The 12,158-nt window shown below is 50.6% G+C and overlaps 1 protein-coding gene across 18 annotated transcripts in view; it reads right to left on the minus strand.

Annotated features, from left to right (window-relative positions):
• HMBOX1 (homeobox containing 1) overlaps positions 1-12,158 on the minus strand; it is a 119,257-nt gene that overhangs the window by 38,839 nt on the left and 68,260 nt on the right. For all 18 annotated transcript variants that reach the window (XM_044450268.1, XM_044450265.1, XM_044450267.1 and 15 more), the window contains 2 exons: positions 5,246-5,734; positions 2,917-3,002 (listed from right to left, as the gene is read on the minus strand). In XM_044450268.1, coding sequence (XP_044306203.1) covers positions 2,917-3,002; positions 5,246-5,734 — 575 coding nt within the window. The remainder of the gene's footprint in view (positions 1-2,916; positions 3,003-5,245; positions 5,735-12,158) is intronic.

The raw sequence follows: 12,158 nt of genomic DNA on the forward strand, positions 1-12,158 counted from the left end.
AGGCAGTGTCTGCAGACCAGCTGTTTCTTGATCCTGTTCCAGGATCCTGATCCTGATCCTGAAACATGATCCTGTTTCTCGAGGGCTCTTCCACCTCTGTGCAACTTCCTTCGTTAAGGGATCCCTCGCACGTCCATTCCTGCTGGGTCCTGCCACTCATCCACTGATGTCTTTTGTGGTTTTATTATGTTTTTATGTTCTTCTGAATATTTTGGTTCTTATTATTTTGGCTGCAATTCCATGCACTACCTCAGAAGTTGATGCACAAGTCCTGTATAGAAAGTAGTAGATTTGCTATTTTGCCAGGTATGAGGTATAAATTATTATTATGCTAGGTATGAGGTATAAATTATGGGGTATGAGTTTAGTTTCTATGGCATTTATATTCCCTATTTGATGGTATTCACCCTCACATCCTGAACTATTTTTAACAAGCTCTCGAAAACGGAAATGGAAGCAAAACACATACAAAGCTATGAAGCAGAACAGGTTTCCTCCCACTGTTTAGATGGGGATTTGACTGGCTAAAGTTTCACACTGGAGCTGGGGAGACCTGGTTTGCAGTCCCCGCTTGGACATGAAGCTCTCTGGCAGACTTAGGGCCAGTCCCCGACTCTAAACCTAACTACCTTGCAGGGTTGTTGTTGTGAGGATAAAATGGAGGAGGAGAATAATGCGCTTCTTACAAGAGGGAAAAAGGCAGGATATAAGTGTAATGATGGCATTTATATAGCTTTTTTTCCCCAAACAAATGGGACATAACCACTAATTTTATGTATGTTTATCCTGCTCTTCAGCCGGAGGACTGTGCACTCACTTACAGAGAAGAGTGTGAAACAGACAGTCCCTGCTTGCAGGTTTATATTCTAGAAAGACATGGCAGAAGAGGAAGAAGGGTTGGGAGAGAAGAAGGAAAAACAAGAACAAGGGGCCTTTTGGAAGGGCTGGTGGGCAGGCCCTGCTTCCTCGCTCTTCTGTCTTATGCCTGCGTGCAGTGAACCGGGCACCCGAGTGCATCGCCCGGGAGGACCTTTCCCAGGGCCAATGGGCTCACAGAGAAGGTGGCATGCGATCCACGTTTCTGGGGCTGAAACCCACCGCAGTCCTCCAAACCCGCAGGCGCCCAACCTATGGAATTCACTCCCCAAAGAGGTCCGCCTGGCACCGTCGTTACTGGTTTTTCGGCGCCAGGTAAAGACCTTTTTATTTAAACATCATTTAAATTTTAAAACATATGATCTGGCCAGGGCAACTTCTTCTTCCTTCTCTTTTCTCCTCCTATATTCTTTATTTACTTATTTTATACTGATAATTTTAATTTTATATTATTATGTTTGTAACTCAGTGTATTTTTTGTATTTAATGGTAATTTATTATGTTCTATTGTATTTCAATGTATTTTATTGTGTTGTAAGCCGCCCTTATTATAATATTATTATTATAATATTATTATTATAATATTATAATAACAACAACAACAACAACCTGCCTGGCTTCCGTCCACAGGATCCCACCATGGGGACCTACGTGCGCCACCTTCAGGAAGGGTGCAGAAAGGAGCAGGGAAGGAGAGCGTCCCGCAAGAAGCTCTCTCCCAAAGCTCAGCAGAATGCAAGCGCTCTCAGTGGCCACCTATAGCGAGAGAGGCCAGTGGTTGCTCCAGCTCAGGATGGCCGCTCTGGCTGGCAGTCCTCCTGCTTCTCTGGCCCTTCTGCCTCCAAAGGATGTGCTCCCGTTACGCAGATCTTGGCCCCCCTGCTGGATTTACTTGCCCAAACGGGCAGAGGTGATTAAAACAAAGCGTTTTGCAAACGGGCGCTGCTCGATCGAAGGACGGTATCATTTACGAGGAGGATCCAAGCGAAAAGGTTGCGTAGGCAGCGTTCCTGGTTGCGGCTCCAGCCAGCCAGGTCTTTCTCCTGGACCCCCCATCCGCCCACCCTCTGCCTTCTCCGTAGCCTGTGCCACAACTGCCGGGCTGCACTCCGTTCCCCCGGGCACCCTTGGCCCTCGTGCGGCTTGAGCAGGAAGGACTCCTACGGCTCTTCCGCACTCTTGCGTGCCTTGGTGTCCCCCTCACTGCCGCGGGCTCCCAAGCCTGGCGAGCCTTCCCTCCTCTGATGGAGGCGGTTGCTTTCACGACAGAGCGGCCCACACTTGCGCACACGGAGTTCTGGAGGAACCCACCACAGCCCTTGAAGGAAGGAACCGAAGCAAACGGAAATGCCAACCTGGAGCACTTAATGAGACAAAGGGGGGGGGCGGGGGGGTCACCCACCCTGGCTCAAATAAACAAAACGGCATAATTAAACGCCCATTCCAGCCAAGTCCCGGAAAACCCCCTCACCTCCCTGCAGGTGCCTCGCCCTGTGCTCTCGTAAGGTCAGGCCAGTTTTCGGCAACCTGGTGCCTTTCAGATGGGTTGGACTACAGCTCCCATCACCCCAGCTGGCCTGGCATCGCTGCTGGGAGATGTAGTCCCACACATCCAGATGGCAACGGGCTGGGAAGGCTGCCATCTGCGACGTTCACCACGTGCGACTTTAAATTTCGCAGCGAGCTCTTTCAGCTTTTGCCAAGGCACTTGAGGCTGCTTACAATGTAGGCACAGACGCACCGTCCCTCCTCACACGAGCGCCGTAGGTAGAAAAATAAAAAGATCAAGCAGGCCAAGGCGGAGGCGGAGGGTGAGGGGAGGAAGAGACACCGATTCACTGGGGAAGTTTCGTGACGTGTGATACAAAGGCTCTTAAATCAAAGACATGCATTATCATGACTGGGCTGACAGATCTGCACTGCAATGCAGAAGCCGTGTGATATCCCAACAGCTGCACCGACAGGCGAAGTTGGCGGGCGAGACAGCAGAGCAGCGGGGCCTCTGCCCGGGAAAAGGGACAGGGTCCTCGGAGTTCTTACCTGTTACCTGCGCAACAACAGCTTGCGAAATCCTCCGGTTGGCCAGGAAGCCTTTGATTTCCTCTTTTATCACGCTGCTGTCCCTCCTACCAAAATGGGGATGGAGAGAGAAAGATAAAGGAGGGAGGCGAACGACAGGACCAGAGTGGAACCTGAAGATGCATTTATGGGGATGGGAGGTGGGGGGGTAGAGACATCTTTCTTGCCAGCGGACATTTCTTTTAATCAGTGTCATCGGCTGATCAAAGTGTACAAGGAGGAGAACGGATGACTCACGGCCTGTATAAATTCATGCAAGCCATATGGAATGCACAAAGTTTCATTACAGAAGAATGAATAAATCTCTCCCACCAGAATCTTAAAAAAGGGACAGCGGCAGCAGAAGCTTGGGCCATAAAACAAGGCTCTTACACGTCGGAATGCTGTGCAAAGGCACGTCAGTGCAAAAGCCACCTTCTCGCACCACAGGTGTAAGAACAGGAAGAACCACGGTGTTCCTACAGGCCGCTGCTATGCCCATGCAGTCTGGCGGGGTGGCCAAGCCATGGCTTAGCAGCAAACTCGTAGGCTGGCCCAGCCAACACCTAGTCTGTTCGGAAGCAGGAAATTGCCTTATATACAGTCAGATCATGGGTCCAACTATGACAGCATTGGCCATGTTCACACATAACAGTAAGCCATCTTTTAAACATGGTTTGTTATTTTAGCCATGAATCGGCTTGAAGACAAAACAACAAACCTCATCCCTAATTTAAGAGGCACTTCATTCCAGCGAACCTGGGGGGGGGGGGAGTTTGCAGATGACCCTGAGGTGAAAGGGGTGTTGCGAGGAGTACACAGAGAGGAGCGCCAAAGAAACTCTTTTTGAATAAGTCTGTTTGGCAGGAAGCAATTGACGCATTATTCTGCTGCGAGACTTTCGTAAGAAAGAACCTTTAACTTAGTGGTGCAGAACCCTCCCCCCTCCAAATTCTGCTTGGCAGAAGGTCTTGGAGACTCCCCAAATCAATTCCAAAATGAACCAAAACAACTCCAGATGCCACCCAGACTTCGCTTAAAGCTCTTACTGCCAGTAACTCTTAAGAGAGGCAGCCCTACCTTTGAGAACGGGAGAAAAGTGGCACAAGTGCCGGGAAGCCACAAAAGGATCCGTGGCTGGGGGAGAGCAGGTGGGGACAGGAAAAAGGAATGCCCCCCACCCGAGAATTGTAGAGGACTAGAGTGAGACCCAACCCCCAGAGGGTCAGATTCAGCTCCCAGGCCAAAACAGAAGCAGGAGGAAGGGGTGCTGAGCATTGTAGGTAAGAAAAGCCCCATCCAAGAAGGTGAGGCCTGCTTGAAGCGGGGCAGCCCCAAGATAACGGTGGCGTTTTGGAAGGAAAAACCAGAATAAAAACAGGCCTTTTCCCTAAATATAGAAATACGATCCCATGGATCATTTATGCTGGTTACAGATGTATATTCCAGGGTGGAAAGTGTTTTGCTTGAACACAGAATTTCAAGTCTGTGTTTCTGCGGACCATACCCAGGGTCAGCCTCCACCTTCGACTCACAGTCTTGACCCAAGCCATCTTTTGACGCCGGCTTGGAGACTAGCTCAGGCAGCTTGCCAGGTTGTGTTGAGAGAGTATTCTTTGAAAACAAAGAGAGCAGGGCAGGCAGAAGAGAGCAGGGCAGAGCGAGTCAGAAGGGGCCTCCCGAGCCATCTAGTCTGACCCCTGGCTCCAGCCGGCTCTGCTCATGACACGCCCACCATGTGCATCTCCAGTCTATCCTTGATCACCCTCACCGATGGGGCCTCAACCACCTCCCTGGAAGCCCATTCCACACCCTGGGCGTCTTAACTGTCAGGAAGTACTTCCTGGCATCCAAATTGAACCCTTGTTCCCTGAGCTTTGCTCTGTTGGAGCGTGTCCTGCCTTCCTCTGCAGGGGAGAACAGGTCTCTACCCACCTCCGTGTGACACCCCCTCACATACCTGTATGTTGCCAACAGATCCCCTCTGAGTCTCCTCTTCCCCAGGCTGAAGAGACCCAGTTCCCTCCGTCTCGCCTCATACGGCTTCCCCTGCAAACCGGCCACCATCCTTGTGGCCCTACGCTGCACTGACTCCAACCTGGCTCTACCCTTCCTGTAACAAGGGGCCCAAAACTGAACACAAGTCTTGAACCAGCTTGGCTTTGAGGCAGCTTATGGTGGTGGTCTTCCACCTGAGAAGAAGGGAACGGAAGCCCACCTAGTGAATCTGTCCCTTGGACATGTCAGGGCTGGGGGAAGGGGCTTTTCGGAAGAAGGAGAGGCTCCGCATGCGCACGTGAACCTCGCTCACCTCATCAGCTCCTCCACTTTGTCGTCCACGTCCAAGTCCTCCTCGGAGGCTTCGAAGCTGTACGACCGCTGGGCCATGCTGTTGGCCAACGGGTAACGGGTGGGCGACATCTTCCCGTTGAAGGCGGACAACCGCTCGTTGGTCTCCCGCCCATTCTGATTGGTAGTGCAAGGCTGTGGGGAGGTGTCGTAACTATTGCTTGGGGAGGGGGACATCCCAGAATGCTGGGTCTGTGTGGAAGCTGTGGCAGTGGAGGAAGACGCCGGGACATTGTTGGTGGTGCTGTTGCTGCAGGTGCCGCCACCGCCCCCGTAGGTGGACCGACGGCCGAACTTGTCGCTGTGCTCCTGGTCAAGGCGGTCGAAGGTTTCCAAGGCATGGAGGATCTCGTGCCGCGTCATTCCAGTGCGCCGCAGGCGCTGAAGCAGGTCGATCTGCTCTATGGTGAATCTGGGTTCGTCGGTGTAGTGAAACATGGTTTCCAGCAGACTGCACGGGGGAAAGAGCAGGGAGAGAGATGAAGACGAGAGACAAGGTACCTGCCTCACCCCGGTATGTTCACGGCTTACTGCCGGGACGCTCTGATGGGGGGTGGAGCATCCGAGGAGCCACACGTCCAGCTGGAACCCATCAAGGTCACTCGTTTGACCTTCCAGCTTCAGAAGCACGTGCCCAGGCGGCTTGCAGGAAAGGGTGCAGCACCCCATTTTGAGGCACATGCCCACAACATTCTGTCTGTCTGTCTGTCTATTAAAAGCTATTCTATCCCGTCCCCTACAGAACGTCTCGGGACGGCTTACAATAAATAAGTAAAATAAAACAAACCCCACAGCATCTGACCATTAATGTACTAAAACCCCAATTAAAACCAATTAAACATTAAAATAACAGGAAAATAAAAGGGTTTGACAGCATGACCGTCTCCAATGCCACGTTCCACAAGGAGAGTCCAAAGACACAGGCAGCTGAGCCAGCCCCTCTCGGCAAAGGAGTCCCACCCATTCCCATCTCTACCAGGTGCAGGTCTTGGGTCGAATGGATGGGTCTGCACTGCCCATTCAAGCCCAAGCCACCCATCAATATTGGGCATTAAACCAGAGAGTGATAAACTCTTGCTGGGGGAATTCAGTCCCCTGCCACCCGTCCAGCTCCCGTGAGGAACGCAGCTAAGCTCAGAGAGAACGGGGAATTCTGAGAGGAGTCTTTGCTAATAACATCCCTACGAGCCCCACCTCCGCTCCACCACGGCAGGAGAAACATAGAAACAGAGCGAGTCAGAAGGGGTCTCGTGGGCCATCTAGTCTGACCCCCGGCTCCAGCCGAGAAGCGTGGGGGTGAGTCAAAATCAGGATTTGCCTTATTTTATTATTCTGCTTTTAACCCATCGAGTATGCCGCGTTCTTTGTAGAACGCTCCCTGGATTCCAGCAAAGATCACTGCAGCTGCAACTTTTAAGGCTCCTAGGAGATGTGTAGACAGAGTCCGCCCAGTTTGGAAGGCAGGACAAGGTATGTGAGACGGGCAAGAGGAGCCAGAACTCAGAAGCAGCTCCCACCTTGCATTCAGAAGCCCAATTCCCTGAATCTCCTGCAGAAAACAGAAACGCCCAGATCTGGCTCCCCCTCATACAGCTCTTCGAATGATCACACTTAGAATACTGTGTTTGGTTCTGGTGGCCTTTCCTGAAAAAGGACATAACTGGGCTGGAAAAGTCCAGAGAAGGGCAACCAAAATGATTTTAGGGGTTTGGAACAGCTCCGCCATGCAGCTTCGGCAAGGGGCGGCATAGAAATGTTTTAATAAATAAATAATTGGGACTGTTAGAAAAAAGGTGAGTAAGGGGAGATATGATAGAGGTGTTTAAAAGTATGTGTGGTGTGGAGAAGGGGAAATGGAGAGATCTTTTTTCCATCTCCCATAACAATGGGACCCAAAGGGGTCATCCCATGAAGCCGATGGGTGGGAGGTTTCAGACAGATCAAAGGAAGGCCTTCTTCACACAACGAATAGTTAAACTATGGAATATGCAGCCATGAGAAGGGGTGACGGCCACCCATCTGGATGGGTTTCAAGGGGGGCCGAACAGATTCATGGGAGAGAAGGCGACCCGTGGCTACTAGCCTTGCTGGCTATGGGCTGCCTCCTTGGCCAGAGTGGGCATGCCTGAAGAGCTTGGGCAGGCAGAGGTCTTGCCCGATTCTGCTTGAGTGATGCTGCGGGCAGCTTGTTTGCTCCCGTGTGTACCAAGCACCAGACGATGATCCGAAAATAAAAAAGGACAGGTACCGGAAGTGGAAGGTAGGCCAGGCTACAAAGGAGGAAAACAGGCAGGAAGCGAAACACAGGCAGGAAGCCAATTTCTACTTTGGCTCCGTCTTCTTCCAGAAGGAGAGCTATGACCTTCCTGATGAAGGAGAACCCAAGGAGCAGGATGGCAGCTCAAGAGCAATAAGCAAATGCCCAAGGATCATCTACTTCGATTGAACGAGCCTTATGAACTCCGCAACAGAGTCATAAAGAAGCTGGTGGAGTTGGCAGAAGAACCCTCAGGACCACTATTATCTTTCAGAAATCACGGAGGACGGGGAAGTGCCAGGTGACCAGAGAAGGGTTAATGTTATCCCTATCTTCAAGAAAGGAAGAACTACAGACCAGTCAGTCTGACATCAGTGCGTGGAAAATTCTGGAGCAGATACAACAATGCCATAATTACGAGACGCCCACATGGATTCCTCAAGAACAAATCTTGCTGGACTAATCTGAGTTCAGTTTTTGATTGGGTAGCCTCCCTGGTGGACTATGGGAATGCTGGGACAGAATCGATCTTGACTTCCACAAAGTGTTGAACAAAGTGCCCCGTGATATCCTGATTAGCAAACTAGCCAAAAGTGGGCTCGATGGACCAACAATCGGGTGGATCGACAGAATAAGACTCGTAGAGTGCTGATCAACGGCACTTTCTCAGTGGGGGAGAGGAAACAAGCGGGGAACTGGAGGGCTGAGTCCTGGATCCAGTGCTCTTCAACACTTTTGCTAACAGTTTTCCGGATGAGGAAGTGCAGGGGATGATTATGTGGGAAAATTATGCAGGATGTGCTGATGACGCAAAACTGGATGGGGTAGCTCATACCCTAGCAGACGGAAAGAAGTTTCAAGGTGATCTTAATAGGTTGGGACACTGGGCTGAAAACAACAGCATGAAATTTAACAGAAACGAATGCCAAGTTATGTACCTAGGAAAAAGAAACCAAATGCATCAGTTCAAGATGGGGAATACTTGACTCAACGATACTGCAAAAGAGAAGGATCTTGGAATTGTTGTAGGCAAATACGAGCCAACAGTGGGATGCAGCTGCAAAAAGGGCAAATGCTATTTTAGGCGCCATTAACAGAAGCATCACTTCATAATCACATGGAGTCCTAGTTCCCCGTTATTCAGCACTGGCGGGGCCTCCCCTAGAGTACTGCATCCAGTTGAGGGCACCCCAGTTGAAGAAAGACTCAGATTGGAAGAACTGTTTAGCCTTGAAAAGAGAAAAGTGAGGGGGAATAGGAGAGCAAGTATTGGAAAGGCTGCCATAAAGAGGAAGGCCAGGCTCTCTCCACAATCATCTCAGAGTGCAGGGCTTGGAATAATGGGCTCAAGTTGCAGGAAGCCAGGTTCTGGCTGGACATCAAGAACTTCCTGACTGTCAGAGCAGTATGACCATGGAACCAATTACCTAGAGACAACCAATTACCTAGGAACAATTGCCAATTACCCACACTAGAGGCATCCAAGATGCAGCTGGACAACCATCTCAGAGGGATGGTTGAACGTGGAGTCCTGCAACAGCAGGGAGTGGGGCCTGATGGCCTGATGTGATTCTGTGACTAGATGGATCATCGAACAGATCCAGCATGGCTGTTCTTACGCTCTCCAGGTAGGGTCAGAAAACTCCCGCCTGAGACTTTGGAGAGCTTTTGCTGATCAGTGTTGAAACTGCAGGACTAAACAGGTTCCTAAACCTCCAGGTTCATTATCCCAGCATGAAGCAATCTTTATCAGAGAGATGTACAGGTTGCCAGGCAGGCAAGCCTATACCTTGATCCAGACTTCCAGTCACAGACTCTCAGCCCAACCTACCTCACAGGGTTGTTGTTGTGGGGATAAGATGGAGGAGGAGAATGATGTAAGCTGCCTTGAGTCCTTTTGCAGGAAAAAGGCAGGATATAAATTGCAATATATATAAAAAAAAAAAAAATCCCACTGGAGTTCCCAGAACATCTTCTCAGCGGGTATAGAAACATCCAGCCATGCTTTCTGACAACCTCGTATTTTTAGAACTCGGACTCTCCAAATATGCATTATTATTATTTTTTTTAATGTAAGGTGCAATCTGATGCACATTTAGATGGAAAAAAGGCCTGCCGCTTCCTGTAAGCCCCAGCCAACATGGCTGACTGGAACGCTGGTAAGCATTTTATCTGTTCAAGCGTGTCTCAAGAGGGCACCTGTAGAGGTTCTCTTCAGCATCTTCCCTTTCCTGCTTTGTGGAGCGCTAGTGTGTGCTGCCTGCACGGGCCCCAGGCTCAATCCCAGGACACTCCCGGTAGGGACAGGAAAGACCTTCCTCATTCTCAGAGCACTACGAGAGTGGGACCAGTTGCCAAGAGAACTCGCAGAACTGGAGGGTCATCTGAGTGGGACGGTGTGACTTGGTGTCCTGGACCAGCATGGGCTTGGACCGGGTGGGCTTCCTGGCTCCTTCTGACCCTCCTATCTATGCATCTGTGAATACTGGTGAGCCAGTACCAATCACAGCACAGACTCAGCTAGAGGGGCCAGTGCCATGCGCTGTGTCTGGGGCTGCGCTTGAGAGCATTCGGGAGCTTCGCCTCATGCAAGGCACGGCAAATCACCCGGATGCAAGATGAGCCTCGCGGGGCACCTCTTCGTCAACGGGCCACTGCACTTCCCGTTAAAGTCCTAATTGGTCCTGGCCCAAATGACCTCACAAAGCCTCTCTCCGGAGCAGGGTCCCCTTGTTGGAAGGTGTTCTTCCACATCCCGGGGCCACACGCCCACGGCTCCCAACCAGCACGGTCACTGGTCTGCATCCAGATGTGTTACGGTCCAGCACATGGAAGAGTCCCAGCCTGCAGGAGGGTACTTCAAGGTAACCGACGGGAGCTTCCAGTCTAGCTTATGCCTCATCAGCACCAGCATCCTTACTAAATGTCTAAGGTGACTTTTTTAGAAAAGGGTTCAAAACCTCCCTGTCTTGGTTTTCAAATGATCCCGTTTTCAATGCGTTCAAAGAAGGCATGTTCAACCCGCTTGCTGATCAGTTCATCAGCAAAAGCTCACAGCATCCCTTTCAGTACACCAAAGAGGTGGGCTAAGAAAACTCAGTGGACCAAGAGGTCAGGCGAGAGACCGTGCTAGAGCAATTTGCATTCCAGTGGGATCTGCCGTTCAACCACATCTGACTGGAGGTTATAGGAGCTGCGACTAGAGATGCAAAGACCCACCGGGAATCCGGCTCTCGCATTTGCTGGGCTTCCTTCCGTGTTGTATTCTCCCGCTTGGTACACGGTCTTCACACGCCAAGCACAATGCACACGACCCATGTGAGGTGCTGAGCGCACACGGCGCTGACCGCCTCCTGCAGTGTATGGGCACACAGCCTGCACAATATTCAGAAGCCAGCAAGCCACATGCGCGGAAGTCAAGCTTACTTCGCCCACTGGCCACATCGGGGCGTGTGCACAGGCCGCCCTTGTTATAATATGCAAACGTTGGACTTGCTTCCTGCTAGACACTCGTGCAAAAGCTTGGCACGAGTCAGACCTAAGACGGGCCAGGGTCCAGGGAACCAAACGGAGAAAATCCCACAGATTCCCACCCCCAAACTGGATTCCTCACACACTGGTAGCTGCAATGCAGTGTGTCCAAAGGGCACCAGGTTGGGGAAGACTGACACAGAGGCAAGGAAAGGGCCAAGGAGAGAGGGGGGGGGGTCTGAGAAGGCCAGGATGCAGCAGGGCTGTTATGTTCTTAAAATGGAGGGCATGCTGAACGTCAGAGCGATTTCAGATCTCGGGGAGTAATAAGATCTTATAGAGTTTATATCTGACTGTGGTCCTGGTTTTTAAAGGAAACCCTTAAAAAAACCAGAGTTATAATGTTTCAGCAATCATCCAGTTGGATTAGCCAAAGGAACATGATGATTGATTGACTGAGTTCGATTAATTTAATATATGCTTCTACTATATGGGTTGGAAGAGATAGTTTAAGTTAATGTTTAGAACAAATAGTTGCACCAATTCGAAACGGCAAGCATTCTGCTCTTCTCTCACATGTATGGGGCGCCTCTTCTAAGTGGATGCCTTGTGGAAGACACATGGGCAACCTCTGAAAAGAGAGGGGAGGCGTTCTTCTTCAAAAATGTTTTTCTCATGGGCAAATGTACAGAGATTAACGTAATTAAAACAAATAAAATTCACACCCTTAGATGACTTTTGCTGGGTGACAACCCTACTTATGGTGCACCCTGAAGAAATCTGCTCAGAAGGAGGCGAATCTTAAAAGTCAGTAGGGAAAAGCTTTTACCTCTGTCCAGAGGCTGATCGGAGATAAGAGCTTTCTCTTGCTGTGGGTGGGAGCCAGTGTGGGGAAGGAGGAGCGCGCAGATTGGCTCTGCTGCCGGGAAAGGAGCATAGGATGCCCCTGGCTTTGTGGGCTGCAGTAACAGTGACAGCAAGTCGCATGACGGACTGTGTTTGTTGTGCACATTGATGTACAGAAGTGTAGCTCAGAAGCCCGTAACAGTGGCTGCGTAACCGCACAGATACCGAAAATGACGGACCCCAGAAGCTGAGTGAAATGTCAGAGCTGCAACAAGAACAGTGTGAAAATTATACGCCTCAG

The sequence above is a fragment of the Varanus komodoensis genome, unplaced genomic scaffold, assembly GCF_004798865.1.
Source record: "Varanus komodoensis strain SLA01 unplaced genomic scaffold, ASM479886v1 scaffold64, whole genome shotgun sequence".
NCBI lineage: Eukaryota > Metazoa > Chordata > Lepidosauria > Squamata > Varanidae > Varanus > Varanus komodoensis.